Source organism: Silene latifolia, chromosome 9 (assembly GCF_048544455.1).
Source record: "Silene latifolia isolate original U9 population chromosome 9, ASM4854445v1, whole genome shotgun sequence".
In the NCBI taxonomy this organism is placed as follows: domain Eukaryota; kingdom Viridiplantae; phylum Streptophyta; class Magnoliopsida; order Caryophyllales; family Caryophyllaceae; genus Silene; species Silene latifolia.
Window position 1 is genome coordinate 24,991,287 of NC_133534.1, and position 21,759 is coordinate 25,013,045.

At 38.0% G+C, this 21,759-nt stretch overlaps 3 protein-coding genes across 3 annotated transcripts; 1 reads left to right on the top strand and 2 right to left on the bottom strand.

Moving 5' to 3' along the window:
* Positions 1-1,645: 1,645 nt before the first annotated feature.
* LOC141599418 (receptor protein kinase-like protein At4g34220) lies at positions 1,646-7,764 on the top strand. The gene is made up of 2 exons (XM_074419420.1): positions 1,646-3,575; positions 6,816-7,764. The coding sequence occupies exons 1-2, from the start codon at positions 1,865-1,867 to the stop codon at positions 7,469-7,471; spliced, it is 2,367 nt and encodes a 788-aa protein (XP_074275521.1). The 5' UTR covers positions 1,646-1,864; the 3' UTR covers positions 7,472-7,764.
* A 513-nt stretch (positions 7,765-8,277) lies between these two features.
* Positions 8,278-9,189, bottom strand: LOC141600742 (F-box protein SKIP23-like). The gene has a single exon (XM_074420988.1). It carries the CDS (start codon positions 9,187-9,189, stop codon positions 8,278-8,280), a length of 912 nt encoding a protein of 303 aa, XP_074277089.1.
* A 3,647-nt stretch (positions 9,190-12,836) lies between these two features.
* Positions 12,837-14,147, bottom strand: LOC141600743 (F-box protein SKIP23-like). The gene has a single exon (XM_074420989.1). The coding sequence runs from the start codon at positions 14,145-14,147 to the stop codon at positions 12,837-12,839; it is 1,311 nt and encodes a 436-aa protein (XP_074277090.1).
* Between the last annotated feature and the right edge of the window lie 7,612 nt (positions 14,148-21,759).

Here is a 21,759-nt window from a genome sequence, read left to right on the forward strand (position 1 = left end):
TAATTAGCATTGAAATGGGTAGAAGATGAATTGGGTAAAAGTGTAAATGTTGTTTGATGTGCTGGATATTGTAGAGGTCTTGAGAAATACAACGACTTTCATTCCCATAAATCTATCCTAGCCATTAATTCTTTGATAGTACACGTGACAACCATCTAACAAGGGGAAGGGGACCATCCTGTACTAAAGTGGTACTATTAGACACATTCGAGATTTATTAGATGCGGGTTTGGTAATAAGAACTCGTTTTTTAATCTCCTTTGCATTATAATAAGGGACGTGAGAATTGAGACGGTATTTTCATTGGGACTCGTTTTTAACACTACCCGAGAGTTAAAAAGAAATTGGTGAGTTTGATGATAGCGCCGCTCTTCGGGTAATGAGGCTTGATGGTGTTGTAAGACTCGAATTTGAGTTTGTAATTTGGAACCTTTGATGCTTTTTATTTATACTTTGTAGTTTGTAAGACAGGTATGATTTTGACGTATAAGAAATTAATATTGGTCGTCATTTTAGGACTTTGTGACCTTTAAATGACCAAAGTTTAGATGTTGGTTGTAATGAGCTTTAAATTCCCTTTAATTTAATATGTATATTTTTTTTTGCCGTGTCCCGTGTCCTAAAAAAATCGGAGTGCCGTGTCCCGTGTCCGTGTCCGTGTCCGTTTTCGTGCAACCTAGCTAACAGTATATGCTAAGATGGTTGCTCGGTAGGGAAAGGTTGTATAGTTACAAGTTACAACCTCTCTTAAGTTTGTCTCGCAAGTTAGAAACACAATCCAGTACTTGCAAAAGTGTAGGCTAAGGCTAATCACTGGTTTTATATAAATATCAAGAAAATGAAGACATGGACGATGCAATTATAGGAAGCACAAATGATTTTCTTTCCTAGTACTAACGTGCTAATTTTGATACACACTGCATGTCGATGAAATGTTCTTATTGATTATTAGAATTTGTTTTAGGCCTTGCATTAAACTATGGTTTCTATAACATCCATAAAAAAGTGAAACAAGTAAAAATCAAATCCTAAGAAAATGAAATTCTTTTTGACAATCTTTCCTTACAGGATCATGATTTGCCAAAGTTTCTTTTGTTGTCTCAAATGAGGTACATGGCGCAATATAGAGACCTCAATTTCATAAAGCTGAGATGAAATCGTTAAAAATGCGCTTCATTTTAACTCCCAAGTAGATCGGGCAAAATAGACTCGACCAGAATAACCCGATTCGTACCTGATTCGACAACCGAACTCAAGACTCGAGTTTGACATGAACCCGAATTGATCTGACCCAATATAACACTATCTGAATGTTTATTGTAGTACAATTACGATTATCCATAAATAACTTGACATTGGTTGACCCGAAAATAACCGAAACCCGAAATAACCTAATCGAACCCAACCTGGCCTAAAATCTCACAACTCGAAATTAACCTAATCCAACCCAAACCCAATCCAATTAACCCGGTTATTAGTTCTACTCCCAAATCCCAATCCCTCACATTTGAGTATTTGAGTTGAAGAGGTCCCCCTAATGTGAACAAACAAGTCCAAACATATCCACATTTGGCTCCATCGCACCAAAACAGAACACACCTTGTCCCAAACCCTATTAACTCCCTTTCCCCTTCTTCCCGTCATTATCCCAAACTAGTACCACCACCACCCACCATCTAACATAAATACACTCCCATTTCTCCTATCAATTTTTGGTCCACCAAATCAATTTCACCAAAACTTCACCTTACTTATTTTCCCTTCCTCTTTTCACTCCCATAGTTGTTCACCCTCTTTCCCTCTCAATTCTCTATATCACCCCATGACCTCAAATGTTGACTAACCAACCTAACTCAACACAAAAATGTCATCAAATTTCATTTTCCTCACCACATTACTCTTCACTTTTCTTCATTTCACCTCAATTAACCCCTTAAACATAGATGGCACACACCTCCTAACCTTAAAATCCTCAATCCTCAACGACCCGAACTCGACCCTAATCTCATGGGATTACCTTGACGAATACCCATGTTCATGGACCGGCGTCATTTGTGACGCCGATTTCAACGTAATAACACTCTCGCTCCCCGGGACTCAACTCCTAGGTTCAATCCCACCCGACATCGGTCTCATGCAACATTTACAACACCTAGATTTATCAAACAACTTCTTTAACGGCACTTTACCTTCCACATTATTTAACTCAACTACCCTTAACGTTCTCTCCCTCTCATCCAACGTAATTTCCGGGGGCATTCCCGTCTTTTCAAATTCCTCGCTAACTTACCTAAACCTCTCTGATAATGCATTCGGTGGGCCCCTTCCTAAGGACTTCCCGTTAAAATTTAACAATTTGACGGTTTTGTCCCTGAAAGGAAATTATTTTACCGGGGGCATCCCTAGTAATTTTTCTGATTCTCTTGAAGTCCTTGATCTTTCTTCTAATTTATTTAACGGGTCCCTGCCGTCGGATCTTGGGGTGGGACCCGTTTTAAGATACTTGAATCTTTCTAATAACAGAATCTCCGGCGAAATTCCACCGGAGTTTGTTTCCGGTGTACCGGAAAATACGACAATTGATTTGTCGTTTAATAATTTGACGGGTCAAGTACCCGGGTCGAAACCTTTGTCGGGTCAAAAACCGGATTTTTTGGCGGGTAATCAAGAGTTATGTGGGAAACCGTTGAAAAGTTTGTGTATTATTCCTTCAACCCTTTCTGATCCTCCAAATGTTACTTCATCTATTTCGCCTGCCATTGCTGTGATCCCGAAACCCGTGAAGTCGGGTTCGGGATCGAACAGTGATGGCGGATCTTCAGCTCCAATTGGGCATACCGGTTTGAAACCCGGTACGATTGTTGGTATTACTTTGGCGGATTTAGCTGGGGTTGGGGTTTTAGGTGCAGTATTTCTGTACCTTTATCAGTTGAGAAAAAAGAAAAATGAAGAACACAAAGAAAATCACGATAATAATAATAATATTAATAAAAAAGCGGGTAATTTTGGCGGGAAGATTGGTGTTACTAACGATAATTTCATGGTACAAATCAACAATGTCAGTTCAACTGTCGTTGTTCCGAACAACAAGATGCACACCAAGTGTTTGAGTAAATGCCTGAGAGGAAATGAGAGCGAAACCGATGGAGCTACTACTGAGTCTAGGACTAGTTCAGATAGTGAGGAATGCGGATATCACAACAAAGGTGCTGAGAAGACGGATAATAATGGAAATGTGGGTGGCGGCGGTGGTGGTGGGGGAGAGCTGGTGATGGTGGATGGAGAGACGGAGATGGAGGCGGAGACGCTGTTGAAGGCGTCAGCGTATATATTAGGAGCAAGTGGGTCAAGTATAGTGTACAAGGCAGTGTTACAGGATGGGAGTACATTTGCTGTAAGGAGATTAGGGGAAATAGGGTGTGATAAATTAAAGGATTTTGATGGACATGTTAAGAATATTGCTAAGATTCGACATCCGAATTTGGTTCGTCTTCGCGGGTTTTATTGGGCTGCTGATGAAAAGCTTGTTATCTATGATTATATCTCTAATGGCAGCCTTGCTTCTTCTGCTTACAGTAAGTTCTTTTCATTACTTTATGTTTTATTTTTATTTTTTGTTAATTTTGACTTGAAAGTTTTTTACCTTTGATGAAATTGATTGATTTTTGTTTTTAATGCTGATTGATTATGCCTACATACAATTCTAGAATCACAAATTCTCATTAAGGACGAGTATATCCGTCTTAAGCTTTAAGATGGGTCAAGTAATATAGATAAGAATATAGTCACTTGTGAGTATAATGGTCTATTATTGATGTCTGCTCTGTTTCAAATTACTCCGTACTTGTTGTGACTTGTGAGCTGTGACCACGGACAGAGTTGAATTTAAGTTCCGGGGTTAAAGCATAAATTGGTAATTTTATGGGCGAATTAGTAATATAAGTAACTTACTAGTAGAAAAAGTGCGAAATTTTTAATTACTCGGCGGAGTAAAATTTATCCGTTGCTAATTGAAATTGTTATTTTGAGTGGTAGGGTTAGCCATCTTAAGTGTAAAAGTAATTTTGCTTATTGTTTTAAAGATCTTGGCGAGTTTACCCATTCCATGGCCAGCTTTGCTCAATCTACTAGAACTAGGAGTAACACTTGCGGAGTATTTTTTACGCGAGTAAGTTGCTTGTGAGACGAGGTTTACTTATATGAGACTTGCGTTAAAAAAAATTACAGAATGGCTACTAATGCAACTATGCAAGTATTGACTAATTTACCCAATAGAAATGACTAGAGTCGACGATAAAATGACTTTTGGCATTTATTAAATTTGTTTTAGATAACGTCGAAAAGACTGCTATCTATTTGAAGTGTTATTTTCACAAATTTGGAATGTTAAGATTAGTTATGATTGATGAAGGTGGAGGGGTTGTGATGGTGAAAAGGATTAGGTAGTAGTAGTACTTTGTCTTTGGATTAGGTAAATGACAAGTTTTCAATTAAGGCGCGAGTGTCCGAATCAGCAAGAATAAAGAACAAATAAGTGTTTAACTCATGAAATAACACTTGAGAAAAACATAGTTTAATGGGTCATTTTCCTAGGATTAATCAGCAATTTTCTGGACAATTGCTACTGTTTTAATTTGTAGTTTACTATCAAGACATTAATAAACATGCGCTATAATGACATTGCATTGGTACGCTCTTCCTGACTTGCCTACTAAAAACTTGTGATATTTGTCTAAAGTAGTTTAGTGGAATGATTACGGTCACGGAACGGCAGTTAGTAAAAAACAATGGTATTACAGTATGTAACAGTCCACTACTTTTCCCGTAAGACCGTTCTATGGTCTCATTTAGTAATAGCGATGACTAAAGTGCATCAGCTATTATACTGAGTACAAGAAGTTTTACTTGAGAATTTTGGTAACAATTACATTCTGTTTTTTTCATTTCGGTTCAACTTATTATTGTTTAATAATTCATCTCAGTTCAGTTCAAAAGAACACGAACTTAGTCTACGGTAAATCATGACTATAAATAATAAGGTTGAATTCAATGCACTAGTAGGTAATCCGTACGGTCTCATGAAAGATATTCTGTCACACCATACTACCATAGTTGAAAATTTGGGCGAAAGTTGTACACTGGTACAGTGGTACTCCATAGGTAAAACCTGTAGCTTCGCCTGTTTTGTACTGTAATTTTTTTTGTATTTTACATGTACATGTACTGATGTACCCAACTACTCCATTGGTAATGAGTTGGGTAAAACTGTGAAAATAACTTCCCTGTATTATAAAAGTAAACCTTATAATTAAGGACTGGCATAATGACACAGCCTTTACCGACTACATGGCTGCACCAAGGACTTGGCTTAGTAAGAGCCCGCTCATCAACCATTATACCAAAGAGGCTCACATCGGTGGTAGTTAATGTATCAAAATGTATATGAACTTGCCTCGGCTTATGTTATAACACGAGAATTCGAGAGCTCCATGAACAAATTCTTAGAGGTCCTTCCTAGTCTACAGACTACAGAGTACTCTATACTATTTTCGGTAATTAGTCGCAATCTAATAATAAGCACCTGGTCAAAACATCCAGTGAACTAGCACTCCTAGTTTCCTACCCTATAATTTATTCTAATATCCTTCCTATAATTAGAAAATTGAAAATAAATTCCATCAGATTTCTGAAATATTTTTGCACCCATCAATTTATTTCCTTGGCCCTTGTGTCACGGGCTAATATAGAAGACAAGAACATATCTAGGACAAATTAGATAATCGTGAAAACTACAGGACTTTAGACTGAAATCTCAATAATTTGTCTTAGTGGTGGTGGCCTGTGGGTCTATTCTATTCAATTTTTGTTCCTCCCTCTAAATAAAGAGGATAAAACAATACTATCATGAAATGCCATGCATGCCTGTTTTCTTATGGACCCAAAATTGTTTTCCTCACTTCCACTCTAAGTAATTTTCCGTCAGCTAAATTATTTATGTTTTTAAAAAAAAAAAAATCAATTCCGTAACTTTAAGGTTCACTAAAATTTTCAATTAAACGAGGGGAAATTCTTATTTCAGACGGACTTTTTCTGTTTGAAATAAGACGGAAAAAATGTGACCATTTTACGATAAAATGTAAATATTTCCTAAAAAAATTTTACCATCAATTTTATGTTAAAAAGTGGGATAAATTTAGTTATATCATTTTCTATTAAAAAATGTTGGCATTTTCTCATCTTATGTTGAGACTATCTCAAGGGAGACATACTCTTAAACGAGCCGCGTGACAGTTTTGATGTAGACAGGATTTCAAGCTTAATTACTCAAAACTAATATTGGCATTTTTTAATTGTTTCGTCTTCTTTGACTCACTCTCATTCTGGCATAGATAAGGGATATTCATGAAGCTAAGGAAAGTGTTTAAAGTATCGTAGAACACCTTAATTAAAGGGAGCTTTATACTCTCTTTTATGATGTTCATCTTCTTTCCATTGTGAAATCGCTTTCTATACCGTCTTTTGTTCGTTCAATAGCGTTAACTTTTTCTTTCACTAATGCATGTTTTTCTATGATTTAAAGATAACAAACGTTCCGCCATAAGGAATGTTCATGTAGCTAAGGAAAGGGATTGTTGCCCTTAAAGTTTAAAATTCCCCTAGAACACCTTAATTAATGGATGGTTTATATAGCCTTTTTTCGGTTTTCAACCTCTTTTCATTGTGATTTTGCTTTTGTGGTGCTACTTTTTCTTTCACTATTTCATGTTTTTTTAGGAGGTAAAGTTAAAAGTTTTATTTTATTCTTCTAATTATAGAAAAAAGTGGTACCACACCATACCATCTACCTCTAGAAGTTCGACTGCGAATCGCAAGAGGAGTTGCCAGAGGCTTATCCCACATTCATGAGAAGAGATATGTACATGCTAACATCAAACCGAGCAACATCCTATTGACCCAAGACATGGAACCCCTCATTAGTGATCTAGGGCTAGGCTTGCTTGTCTATGGCAATAATAGCTCCAAGTCATCCCGTCAATTTGGGAGCAAAAGGTCAATGGGCTCATATGACGGCACTCAAGATCTCTCTATCAGTGGCAGCCCATACATAAACCCGTTCGGCACAAACGGGGCTGGATCACCGTACCTAGCTCCCGAGTCATTGAAAAACCTAAAGCCGAGCCCAAAATGGGATGTGTACTCTTTCGGAATAGTGTTGTTGGAGCTTCTTACAGGAAAAGTGTACTTGGACCGGGAATTGGGTCAATGGACACCGAGTTCTGGGGTCGAGGATAGATATTGGGTTCTACGAATAGCGGATGTTGCACTTCGGGCCGAAATACAGGGCAAAGAAGAAGCCATGATGGGTATATTTAAGTTGGGCTTTAGTTGTGCAGCTTTGGTGCCACAAAAGAGACCATCAATGAAAGATGCTTTGCAAATCCTAGAGAAGGTCTCACCTTCTTTTGTGTAAGGGTTGTTCTTGGATCATACCGCGTAAAATCAGTTTGTTTAATGATGATTTTTACGAGTATTTATAGATTTAAAACCGATAGTCCAATAGTATTTTGTTTCCTAGGTTTGTTTCTTTTCATCCTTTTTTTTTCTAGAGCTTATTGTTTTTTTCGTAGAAATTTGAGTGTGGATCCCAAGTTCGTCTGGAAACAGTTAGAACCAAGATGTAATTATAGCTTGTGAAATTGGTTTTATTGTATCTTTAGACTCGAGAAATTTTAATGTTTATCGAATGTACCACATCATCGTACACTCTAGTCAGTAAGAAAATTAGAACGATCCAATGTACATAAAATGTTTCTTTCGACTCACCTACAATGGTCGGATATCCATAAAGACGTGTAATTCTGTTGTGTGCACACAATCAAAGCAATCCTTTATCTATAAAAGCTAGTGTCATAAAATTCAAAAAATTCAAAGTAGCACCTCTCCATCTAAACTTTACACTGAAAAAACAAACTTTATGTTCTGGATCTAAACTGTAGTTCTATAATGTCTTGTAATGGTGGATGTCATAGTGCGAAGTCAAACAACTAATCCATACAGAGTTAAGTGTCGAAGTAACATACTCCGTACTAGCTTACCATTGGCAAAATAAATCCATAAACACCCTGATTGCAATATTACTTTAATCTTAGCAACTAAAGTACAGAGTACATAGCATTGCAGAAGCTAAAACAGTTGCAAAATAACATTAAACTAATAAGCAAACTACTCCGAAGAAACTACATAAACATCTTCATTATTCTTCAGTTACGGTCTGCCTTAGTCGGAGGTTAACCATTTAGGAACAGGCCAGAAGATCTTAAACGGGCGAGGCAAACGCTCATCACTAGTGGTAGTAATTGACCCCTGTGGCAACACAAAAATCCCGCAGTTTATGCTAAACAATTGCAGCTCCGACTTGTAAGTATGGTCACAACTGTCACATTCATCATCACTACCATACCCGCCATAACACAAATGACCTCTAAACCCTTCTTGATTGAAGAAGATACAATCTCCTCTCTTCAACCCAACTTCCTTTGCCGACATAGAAAACGTCACATACTCGCTCACAAAGAAAACCCGATCATCTAAACTCCAAGTCGGGTCCCAAAACGGTCCATCCCCTTCCTTTAAAACCCAAACACCAAGGCACATTGGCTGCATTGGCTCACAATAAACTTGAGTCCTCACCATTTTCTTTGTTTCCGGGTCAGGATATATCGCTTCCTCGAACCCACCAGTAGTGTTAACCTCTTTATTAACCAAGTACAACTTCCCATTAGACTCAACCAAATAAGTGAACAGTCCATCACAAAACTCGACATTCGAGGCGATAACATCTCTCGCCTCGAATGTCACAGGATCAATAACCTTAACCTTTCCTTTCAAATCTGTCACATAAAATTCATCCTCAAAGACAATCACATCTGCGAAACGACAATCGTTCATAGGTACAATTTTCCATTCCTTCTCTCCAAACTTCCAAAACCCTAAATCCCCATTTCCAAACAATGCTGATACAGAAAAAAAACCGTCTTCCACAATTTCACCATTTTTCGGAAATACAACAATCTTAACAACTTTAGATTCATTATCGTCATAAAAACAGGCGGTAAACAAGCTATATGATCTAGCAATTTCACGAATATTACGGTCCAGAAAACTTACATTAACCTTAATTTCCGGCATTGGCTGAAAAAATCTCTCGTTAGAAAACGGGTTTAGGATAGACCAGCAATTAGGTAGGTCACCTGGGGATTCTTCGACCCGAGTTAACCAAGCGGTCGGGTTGGGGCCGGAAATGAGGTAGAAGGCGCTCTGAATAAGGGAGCCGGTTTCGAAACCATAACCCGAATCCGAATCCGGATCGAAATCAAAACTCCGAAGGGGTTTAGGGGGAAGGGGAATTTGGAGGAGGGATTGAAGGGGTTTGGAAAGGGTGAGGGAGGTGCGCCACGCGGTGCATACGGAGCGAAGGCGACGACGGTCGGTGATTGTGGAGTTGAGATGGTGGTGGATTTTGGTGATGATTTCTGTAGGGAGGTTGCTCCAATCACGGGTCTCGGATTGGTTTTGCGACATTGAATTGTTGTGTTTGATGAGACACGGAAATGGGACAGAATGCGTAGATTTTTTTGGGAGTATGGAAGATAGTAGTAGTAGTAATGTATTGGAGATTTGGAGGTGGTTGTAGGGTTTTGAAATGGTGGGAGAACTTAAACGGCATGGACGACAATTTAATTCATTTCGGGCTTGGTGGGAGTGAATTTATGAGGCGGTAATTGATTTGGTAAATCCAATTTGAACCAAGTGACTTGTTAGATGGAGTAATTCCGTGTGAATTTTGTCGTCTTGCTTGTAATGGTCAAAAGCTTGCGCTCTTTTAGAGTCCCCTTCCTACTTTCTTCTTTTGCGAGGTTACAAACTTGTGACGGAATAATACCGTCACAAATGAGAATTTGTGTATTTTTTTAGCACTTAGAATAGATTTTTTTTTTACATTTTTATTCTAAATAAATTGACCATGTATATATAACTGAAACTGTTTTTTTTGACAAAAAAGTTATTATAAGAAAATAAACAAGATTTTTAGTTTTATTACAAAATTTTATGCTTATTTTTATGCATTAAACCTTCTGATGAAGCATATAGCTATTTTTGTAGTTTTTGTTACAATATACCCATTTTTTAAAAAAACTTTGTGTCCTAGCCTGCTAAAAATAAAACTTCATTTCGAGTTAGGCATGGAAACAAGTTTTACTTGAAGAAAATAAAATCACGCTTATTTAATAAATAATAAACTTGAACTTAACTTATATACTAAACTAGTTTTAATCCCGTGAAAAAATGCACGGTCAATTTTTAGATTATGACATACGAAACATGTTAGTTAATACAATAGTTAGAGGTATTTAAAACTTTATTACATTAGTTTCTAGCAAGTAATTTCATACATATACTAACTTTTAATTTCTTTTAGTATTGATTGTGTATTTGTTAACATACAATTACAAAAGTAAGTTTACAATTATTATTTTCCATATTTATTTAACACAAATTAGTACTATTTCCATCTTATTTATTTATTTACCTTTTTTCATAATATGAGAAATATTTTAATAAAAAATAAATAGATAAATGAGACGGAAGAAGCATGAAGCCTAGTAGCTATTCTAATAATGGCTATTAATCAATAAAATACAACCATCATGGTCTCATACACCCAATAAGTCATAGAAAATTTACGTAAAAAAAAAAAAGAAAAAAGAATAGTTGAAATACAACTCTAGATATTTTTCTCACTCTCACCCATTTCATCAATTTGTGTACTTCGCCGCACATATATCCAAACCCTCTGTTTCTCTCTCTTTATCAGCTACCTTTTTATGATTCATCTACCTGATCAGTGATCTCATGCAAATTTAAAGTATTTGACTTTAATATTGAGGTCAATTAAAGAAAATAATCGGAAAAATTTCATGTAAGTATGATACAAAGCTTATATTTGGTTCTTATTATATTCTGTTGCATTTATTTTAAAATTTATATTTTATCGATTTGAAAAAAAAAGTCTTATTTCTATATTATTTTGCGAAAATTTTCAAATCTACTTTTACTATATTGGTTATGTTATATTTCGTTTTTTTTTTTATATTTGTTTGTATTTATTTTAAAGTTTATAATCTTTCGATTTGAAAAAAAAATCTCTTATTAATTTATTTTTTACGAAAAATTTCAGATCTTCTTGTAATAGGTTATGTTTACGAAAATTTATAAAATATCATGTCGGTAATTGTATAATGTATAGTTTGGTTAAAATTTTTAATTGGTAATTAAATAAGAGTAACAAAAGAATAGAAGTGCAATTAAACCTACTAAGATAGTGGCGGTCCCTACATAAAAAATATGGCTTTTTTCATCCCTAAAAAGCAGGAGCCAATGAGAGTCCTTTAAAGAACTCGGCTTTTACACTAGGTAGATATGCCACCTAGTTGCTTATTACACACATCTTCATTCTATTTAAAATTTAATCGACTTTTCAATTTTCATAGATATTCAAAACACCACTAATTACTTTGTATTTCAAGTTATAATGTTTACATCTAAGCTTTGCCTCGAGCTTTAAATGTCTTCCTTCTTTGTCTATATATTTTTACCACCCTCAATTCAAATTCTATATCAAGATATGAGACATAAAAAAGTAGCTTGAATAGATTCTACACGAAATAGGTATCTAACAGTTTAAATGTCAGTCATATTGCCGATGGGCTACCCAACTTTTGACTTAAGGCTGGGCAAGAGTAAGGATAATTGGCCCATAATTCTAAGCCAGCCCACCCACTATAGTCTTAAAGGACAACTTTCTTCTTCACCGTGCGATCCATGTTCAGCTCAAGCCCGCATTTGAATAGCTCTAGTTTATTTATAGATTTAAGGATAGCATTATACGGGACTACGGAGCACTATTTAGATGATTAGTACTATATGCCTAACATAATACAATCTATGTTCCTGATATAAAACTACATTTTTCTTACCTCAATAATTTAGGATGGACCTAAACCTAATGCCAAGAATATGACTAATGCCATGAAAGTAGTAGAGTAATTGCATGCTTTTAATATTATTTGTTGCTCTAATACACCTAGGGGGATATCCATTTCTTTCGTAGATTCTTGTCTTTTCATAATTTAGTAAAAAACCGTTTTTTACGATAAAATTAAAGCTGAAATAAACCAAGTGAACGAGTTTGATTCTGTTGTTGTGGTGGTATGCAATCAATCAAAGCTAAGTGTCCTAAAATTCAAAGTAACACTTCTCCATCTAAACTTGCTTAATGAAACCCTTTATATCGTATTTGCGAAGTTTAAGGTTTAGACTTGTAATCTTGACAACTAAGTACTCCACTAAACTGTAGTTCCATAATGTCTTGCGATGGTGGATGTCATAGCCCATAGTGCGAACAACTAATCCATACCTAGACTCCTAGAGTTGAGTAATGTCTTGCGATGGTGATTGTCAGACAGTCATAGTGCGAACAACTAATCCATACTTAGAGTTGAGTAATGTCTTGCGATGGTGGATGTCGGACAGTCATAGCACGAACAACTAATCCGTTGACAGTAACATACGCCGTACTAGCTTACCATCGCAAAATTAATCCATAAACATAGCCGATTGCAACATTACTTTAAGGATCCTTACTTTAATCTTAGCAACTAACTACTCTGTACAAAACTACTAACTAGAAAACATAGCATCACAGGAGCTAATACAGATGTACTACATAAAACATCTTCATTCTTCAGTTACGGTCTGCCTTAGTGGGAGATTAGCTATTTAGGAACAGGCCAAAAGATCTTAAACGGACGAGGCAAACGCTCATCACTAGTGGTAGTAATCGATCCCTGTGGCAACACGAATATCCCGCATTTTTTGGTAAACAATTGCAGCTCCGATTTATAAGTATGGTTAGAACGGTCACATTTATTATCACTACCATACCCCCCATAGCACACATGACCTCTAAACCCTTCTTGATTGAAGAAGATACAATCCCCTCTCTTCCACCCAACTTCCTTGGCCGACATAGAAAACGTCACATACTCGCTCACAAAGAAAACCTGATCATCCAAACTCCACGTCGGGTCCCAAAATGGTCGATCCCCTCTTTTTAAAACCCAAACCCCAAATCCCATGGGCTGTAGTGGCTCACAATACACATTAGTTCTCACCATTTTCTTCATTTTCGGGTCAGGATAAATCGCTTCCTTGAACCCAGCCCTAGTGTTAACCTTTTTATTCACCAAGTACAATTTCCCCTTAGACTCCACCAAATAAGTGAACATTCCATCACAAAACTCGACGTTCGAGGTGATAACATCTCTCGCCTCGAATGTCACAGGATCAATAACCTTCACCTTTCCTTTCAAATCCGTCATATAAAATTTGTCTTCAAAGACGATCACATCCGCGAAACTACAACCATTATTCGGTACAATTTTCCATTCCTTTTCCCCAAACTTCCATAACCCTAAATCTCCAAATCCAAATAATATTGATACCGAAAAAACCCCATCTTCCACAATTTCACCATTTTTCGGAAATACAACTAATTTAACAACTTTTATTACCTTCTCGTCGTACAAATACCCAGTAAACAAACTATATGATCTAGCAATTTCATGAATATTACGGTCCAAGAAACTTATATTAACCTTAATTTCCGGCAATGGCTGAAAAAGCCTGTCGTAAGAAAACGGGTTTAGGATAGACCAGTAATTAGGTGGGCCCCCTGGGGATTCTTCGACCCGGGTTAACCAAGCGGTTTGGTTCGGGCCGGAAATGAGGTAGAAGGCGCTTTGAATAAGGAACCCGGTTTCGAAGACGGGTGGTTCGGAACCAGAACCCGAATCCGAATCCAAAACCCAACCTCCGAAACCACGAATGGGTTTAGGAAGAAGGGGAATTTCGAGGGGGAAGTGAAGGAGGGGTTTAGAAAGGGTGAGGGAGGCTCGCCATGCGGTGCATACGGAGCGAAGACGGCGACGGTCGGTGATTGTTGAGTTGAGGTTGTGGTGGATTATGGTGATGAGTTCTGTAGGGAGGCTGCTCCAATCACGTTCTGCTGACTGTGTTTGCGACATTGTTCCTTTTAACGGGCACGGAAATGGAACAGAATACGTGGATTTTTTTTTTGGAGTTTGGAAGATAGTAGTAAATCTAGTAAATTTTTGAATTGGTTTAGTATTGTCGACTGTCGTAGTGGTGGGAGTAGAAGACTATAAGGGACAACAATTCAATTTATGTCGGGGATTCGATCCATGTGCATGAGAATAGAGCAAACTTATTGTCCAACCGTTTACCTATACGTGAAAACACACGCTCTGACTGGATTATTAGCTGTTGTCGATGATGCATACCCCAATTTATTTTGAAGGACAAAAGAAACAATGAAATTGAAATTGATGGAATTATTGAAATTGCAAAATTCGAATTAGCCTGACAATGTGACATGACTCCTCCAACTTGACTGAGCATTGTTCCTTTCTTTTTATCTTCTTTTTGACCTTAATGTCATTTCCATGGATAGTAAAGTGTGGCTTTCTAGTATCGTCAACCCGACAATAATACTCCCTCCTATTCACAATAAACTTCCCTATTTTCTTTTCCGTCTATTCACAATAATTTTCCTATTTCCTTTTTTGGTAAGTATTTGTGTGGTCCAAATTTAATTGTACGGTGGGGTAGTGTATTTGTGTGGTCCAAATTTAATTATATGGTGGGGTAATGTGTTTCCTTAATATTTGTGCCAAAATGAAATGAGAGGTTTATTGTGAATAGGAGGGAGTATTTGTTATGGACTTATAGTGATGTTGTATTTGTTCATCTGAGCATTTGAGTGTTCTGCTCTTTATCGCGCGGTCTCTACGTCCCAAGCTAGAGCACCTATTGGATTATTCATGATCGAGTAAGTCTTGCTTAAAACGGGTTGGATTTTAAGACGGGTCGTTGTGTGAGAGGAAATGGGTAGAGGGGACAAAGGTGGGACCTCCCATGTGCTTCTCCCCACTCACCCTAAATGGGTATTTTGTGAGAGAATATGGTATCCGTCTTATTAATAAGACGGATACCTTGGTCTGAAATAAGAATTGGTGTTCATGATCCCGTTTCTCCTCGGAGTATCTATAGACTATATAGTGTCATTGTGTCAATACCTAAATACCTTCATCTATTATGTCATTAAGACTCGTCTACAAAAATAAGACACGGCGTAAAAAGATACTCCGTATGTGCTAGTCTCTGGTTATTCGGTAGATAAGCAATCAGAGCAAAGCGTCTGATCTTAAGATTCATTGTATGTACTTCATCCATTCCATTAATCGTGTTTTAAGCTAGAGTTCGTGTTTTAAGCTAGAGTTCGTGTTCTTGTTTGCAAAGAATCTAAGTTCATTATGCATTGTTCTCGTCTCCAACATGCTAACATGTTTACGAAAGGTCAACGTCCATTTTATTAAACAACTTTTGCGACAGTCTCAACATTCATCCTGCCTCCCTTATGACTCGGGGTGTGATGACCATAACAATAATATATTTAAATGTTTGCATAAGATAGGTTATATCTATCCTTGATAATATAGCATAGATTAGTGGAAGTTTGATATGGTCATACTGATACTATGCCTAGCATTTCTTGACACTCATATTTTTTTTTTCTTTTGCAGCCATAAAGAAAGGTGTCCTACATAGTCATAGCCATGTATGCAAGGCCATGTGCAATTTTATTAAAGGACCTAGGGATATAGTTAAAAGATAAACAATGAAAAGCTGGGAAAAGGAGAGGCATTTCTTCAAGGAGTCCTCGATTGAGATGATGTGCAATCTCGACCCCTGCAAGTTGAGGTTGAAGACAATCCGAAAAAACTTTCAGATGCAAAGACTGTTGGAATTGATGGCTGTAAAGCCACTTGGTTTTTCCAAGTTTCATTTCTTTGTCCCACATCGGTGGGTTAAGGCTTCTATGGTCAGTTTATATTAACTAGTGTCCTCCACTAGTTAATTGTGTGAACCAAGCTTGGGCTCGGGTGTAGGTAGAGCACCTGCGGCCCCCTGAAAAGATAACTTAAAAGGTAGCTGAAAATTACGACCTGAAAAGGTACCTGATTTTTATTAAAACTGTTTGGAAGACTAGCTGAAAAGGTAGCTGATATTTGGTCAAATGACGTAAAAGGACATGGCTTATTATTGTTATCATTTATGTTTTTATTATTATTGTTGTGTTATTGTCGTTGGCATTGTTAGTAATTCGAAGAAAATGTAATTTTTTTCACTATAATTGCAGAAGTCTTCAACATGTTTCAAAATGACGGAAACAATAATTAAAATATCACGATAACGTAAAAAAAAATCAAATAGTATATCAACAAAAAAATGTATTTTATGGATACGAAGTAAGTTTTATATTAAACCATACATAAAAATAGTTAATTAAATTGCACCCTGAATTAAAGTATTGATATTATCACGGACGCTTTTCATTTCCGTAGAAACTCTTTAATTGGGTTTATTTGGGATCATAATATATAAAATAATAATATTGGAGTAATATATAAAAAGTTGAAGGGTAAAAAAGGTAAGCAAGATATAATCAGGTACCTGAAATCCCAAATGCTACCCTAGGTAGCATTTCATTTCAGGTGCCTTTTTTGCTATAAAATGCTACTTGCCAAACGCGTTCAAGAAAATAAGCTATCTGAAATTTTTGTCAAAAAAGCTACTTCGATGCAAAAAGGTACCTGAAATGCGCTACCAAACAGAGCCTTACTCCCACTTTCTCGATTTGTTGCCTGCGGTTTAGGAACACGTTTTTGTTCCTCTACCTGCTCATATTTCCTATAAATAGAGCAACATGCACACACTGCAGAATACACAAACAATCACTCTCCTCTCTTCTTTCTCCTCTTCTCTTCTTATATTATTTCTGGGTAAAGATAATTATTTTTGTTCCAAGTCTCACAGTTCCGAGTGGGCGAAAGTGAGTGGAGACTGTAGTGTTATCCTTGGGGAACTACCGGCACTAGCTCATCGCCACCACGGTCGTACCGGAATATAGTTTTCAAGGCAGTGGCTCCCTTACCACGGCACTACGAATCGGGTTATATTTCTTCTGTTTTCCTTGCTTTTCATTGTTACTGCATAGTTTACTCCAACAAAGACCTCGGCTCCTTGCCCATCGCAAAACTTCCAGAATACCTATGGTTTCAGCCTGCAGAGCCGACTCCGCCTTAATTCTCAGGCTCGCTTCAAAAGTTACAGTACTATTTTTCGCAAACGCCACCCAACCAATATAATAGCTACATTTTCTGTGCTCTTCCATCCCGCATCCACATAATTCTCGTAGAGGAACATGAATTAGGACCACCAACAACAAAGATAGCTTACTTTCACGAATCCACAAAAGTTGTTTACCCTCCGGACTTTGACCCAAATTTGAAAACCTCTCCTTACCTTGTTTAGCCATAGTAACAGCCTGGTCATCAGCTGTCACAATAATTGGTGACCATAATTTAAGAACATCATCGGGTGAAATGCCTCCCCCCCTAAAAAGAATTCTATTTCGCACCGTCCATAAACACCATCTTATGAATCAACAACTACAAACGACACTAGAACTCTTGACAGTGGAAGCTAAGCTTGTGTGGTGACTCCCCATGACTGCCCCAAAGCTAAACGACTGCATCACCTGTCACAATCTGCTCACTATCCCCGAATGAATCACCACAGATTTTACAAAACAATAACGGGGTCAGTTACCGAATAATTAAAGTAAGACAGGTATAATAAGCAACCGGTTGATCATCCTCCTCCTCCGATCTCTCGATCTCACACAGTAACCGACTACACACCGAAGTGTGTAGCCCTGCCAGATTACCCATCGCAATAATAGGTAATCCTCGCCGCCAGTGGGGGACCGCAGCCAATCCCACCTAAGTCCCGCTCAATAACGAGCGATATCCATGTCCCTTAATGTGCACATCCCCTCCCGTGGTGGATTCCACGGAGGGCAAACTAGGGTGTGAAGCCACTCCCGCAAGTGACTCCACCACAATCATCACAACACCATCACTATCACCACACCAACACCGCAACAACACTCAAACGATGATCAGCAGACAAACAATCGTACACAATACAACATAATCTTAAATCAATTAAACAGGAACTGAATAGGAAAACCCTACCTTTTCGCAATCCGCTATGCTGCAATCAATCATACAATATGCATAACAAATACCACATCGTCACCTACAACAATGATAGTCAACAATCAACACACATATAATGACCAAACCCTAAACTCCCAAATTAACCCAAACAATAATTAGGGCCAAACCCTAAAAGATACCATATTAGCAGATTACAACGAACTAGAGACTTACTAAATAAATCGAGACAAGAGACGGAAGTGTAGACTTGCGACCGATCAATTAGCCTTGAGAATGATTAGGGTGATTAGAGAGAGATGTGAGCGTCGTTTAAGTTTGGTAAAAATGATTTAGAAACCGTAAAAGCATAATTTATAATAATCTCTAATCACCTTAACCAAATCGCGGAATTAAACCCATCAGACCGGATACTCGGTCGAGTATAGAGTATACTCGGCGGAGTACCCTCTACTAGGTCGAGTATTCCACATACTCGGCCGAGTGTTCCTGGGCAGTAGCCAAATCAGGATACACGACTGTGACACCCCCATATACCAAGGAGCCTTAATAAGACATTCCCTAGCATATAAGGACATCACCATCTCGGTTGCCCGCGGAAAGTAATCACCAAAGGTCGATAAAAGAAAGTTTATAATTATTTTACAAGTGACATAACCAAACTACTAATACAAAAGATACATCTCGTCAAGACTACATAAACTACTTCTGTCATTACTCGTGAAAACTCATCCCGCCAAGACTCCAGCTACCCTCCAAGACCACACCTGCTAAGACTGACAGCTCACCATACGGGATCACAACAGACACAACAGAAACAAATAAGAAACAACCACACAAGGTCAGTAAATGAAGAAACACACCAACCACTGGCACAACAATACAAAAACAATAATAAACACACTAGCCACATCTCCTCCAATCAATCACCATCACCGACTGTCCACTGGACCAGCCCTGCCAGTGGGGGACCGCAGCCGTTCCCACCTAAGCCCCGCTCATCACACTGAGCGATAACCCTGTCCCATTAATGTGCACATCCCCTCCCGTGGCGGGTTCCACGAAGGGCGAAACTAGGGCGTGAAGCCACTCCCGCAAGTGACTCCACTCAGCCGAGGACGCACCTCGAGAACCATAGACAATCAATCACAAACAGCTGCACCACAACAACAACCAATGAAACAGCACACACCAACCGATTACCATACACAATCAGCCAAACTGGCACAACAACAATACAACAACCGTCACACTAGACAACCAACAGAAACTGAGTAGGCGAACCTACCTTTAGCCAACCGCAGCAATTCCTTGATCAATCACATGACATCAACCAAGGAAGCAACCCCTATACAAATCGCATAACAGCCTATTACTACCATCACAATCCTACAAGGAACAACAATGACAAAGATGATGATGATGACATACCTACGCATAGTATATCGGCGTTAAGACCGCTACCCGGCACAAACAACTGATCCTCAAGGCACTAGCATCCTCTAAGGCTCACATGGAAGGAATTATGGTGAAGGGAAAGGAGGGAGGCGACATATAGGTCTAAAAGAAAGAGGCGGAAATGATTTGCGATTCTAACAAAACACGATTATAAACCCTCGCTGGAAAGACGCTACTCGATCGAGTAACTAACTTACTCGATCGAGTGGCACCTACTCGATCGAGTACCCAAGCTACTCGATCGAGTAGCCTCTACTCTATCGAGTACCACACATCCCCAAAGCCAATCACGACACAAGGCAACTCTTGTACGCATTCATAAAGGCTATCAGCCCCTAAGGTCGGTCAACGTTGGTCAACTGGTCCCTAAAAGGACGGGTATTACAGTCTTCCCCCCTTAAAAAGAACGTCGTCCTCGAAGTTCAACTCACCCTCCCCCAAACCACACGACAAAAAACCAAGGTCGACATCATCGTTTACCCGTCACAGGTCCACAACTCTCTAAAAGCATTATCCCACTAAGTCATTGTTTTGACAGGGATTTCACTGAATAAGAACTTCCTGCCAGGGATTTATGTGTAGGTTGATCTAACTCAAACAATTTGCCTGACTAGTATTGTTAAATAAAAGAACAAATAGAAGTAAGGACACAAAGATTTTATACGTGGAAAAACCCTGGGAATAAGGGAAAAAACCACGGGCACCAAGCCAGGAGTGATTGTTACTATGATTTTAGATAGCCTGACAGAGTATTGGTATATCAGGCGTGACAGGCGAAATTATAATGCTTAAGAATACACAAATATAAGTAAGAATGAGAGAGTGTGTAATGTCCTTTCTGATTCTGTCTTCTCTTGTATTTATACTTGTTTTCCCCGTTTGCCTCTATGCCGTTTAGGGTTTCCTGGTAAATAGGGCATGTGCCCTATTTACCCGGAGGTAGTTGCCATCCAACTTAGCCGTTGCTTTTGACTATTGCCTATATCTTTTCCTTCTTGAATTGGTCTTCCTTTTTTGTAGGGAGTATATATAAACTGCCTGCTTGTCGCCTGCAATGCTTATTCGACGTTTGCCTGATGTATTTCCCTTTCAGGCTATTGGTTATCTTTCGCCTGTCTTCAATCAACTCCTGTTTGGTGCCTGTCCATACTCGATTAATGTTTGGTTTCAGATGTGTTTTGCTTGGAACTCGGCTTTGGCTATTGCCTGGCCTATGTCAGGTCAGGCAGGATAATTTTGGGCCCAACAGTCATCATCATCAACCGTCCAACACACCACATATTCAAGCCTATGAAAACCACTACTTGAGTTACCGAACACACCACATGCAACAAACGATCCTATCACAGATTCAACAATGTGTGATTCATAGTCACATATCGCAAAACTACCGAGGATAACCCCGCTACTGTTCATGGCATCGCCTTCTCATTATGACCACCTTCTCATTATAACACGTAAATTACTCATCTTTTACTTAAATATAGAATTTCCTCAACAAAATTATTAAAACAACTATAACCTCGTACTTGAAATGTAACAGAGACATTATAAAACATTACAAACATACGGCAAAAATTGTTATAATTTCGGCTTTTTCTTTTGCGACATTACTCTTCCCCTCTGAAAAGGAACTTCGTCCCCGAAGTTCACCATCAAACAACTTACTCACTTAACCTGACACATATTGCACCTTATCGACATTACTCACTAATCACGACTAACATTAACTTATATACACCTGCTACTTTATGAGAATGATTATCAACAGCAATGAAGGACATGCAAACCTTACTATGGAAAGTCCATGAAGTAAGTAACAAATCTTTTTGGTAATAAATAAGTGAGGCTTGCTTGTAGACGTTGAGGAAGTAAAATGAATGCATTAAGAACCAATTAATATTTTTCACAAAACGTCATTTATAAGTCAAGCACGAACCCAACCATAACTAAGAAGTCGACCCAAACATGTTACTAATCTTCAATAACCATGATAAATATCGATTTATGCAAAAATAAAAGCATTCAAACAATTTAATTTTCAAAAAGTGCTTGTAACAGTGCTACTCGATCGAGT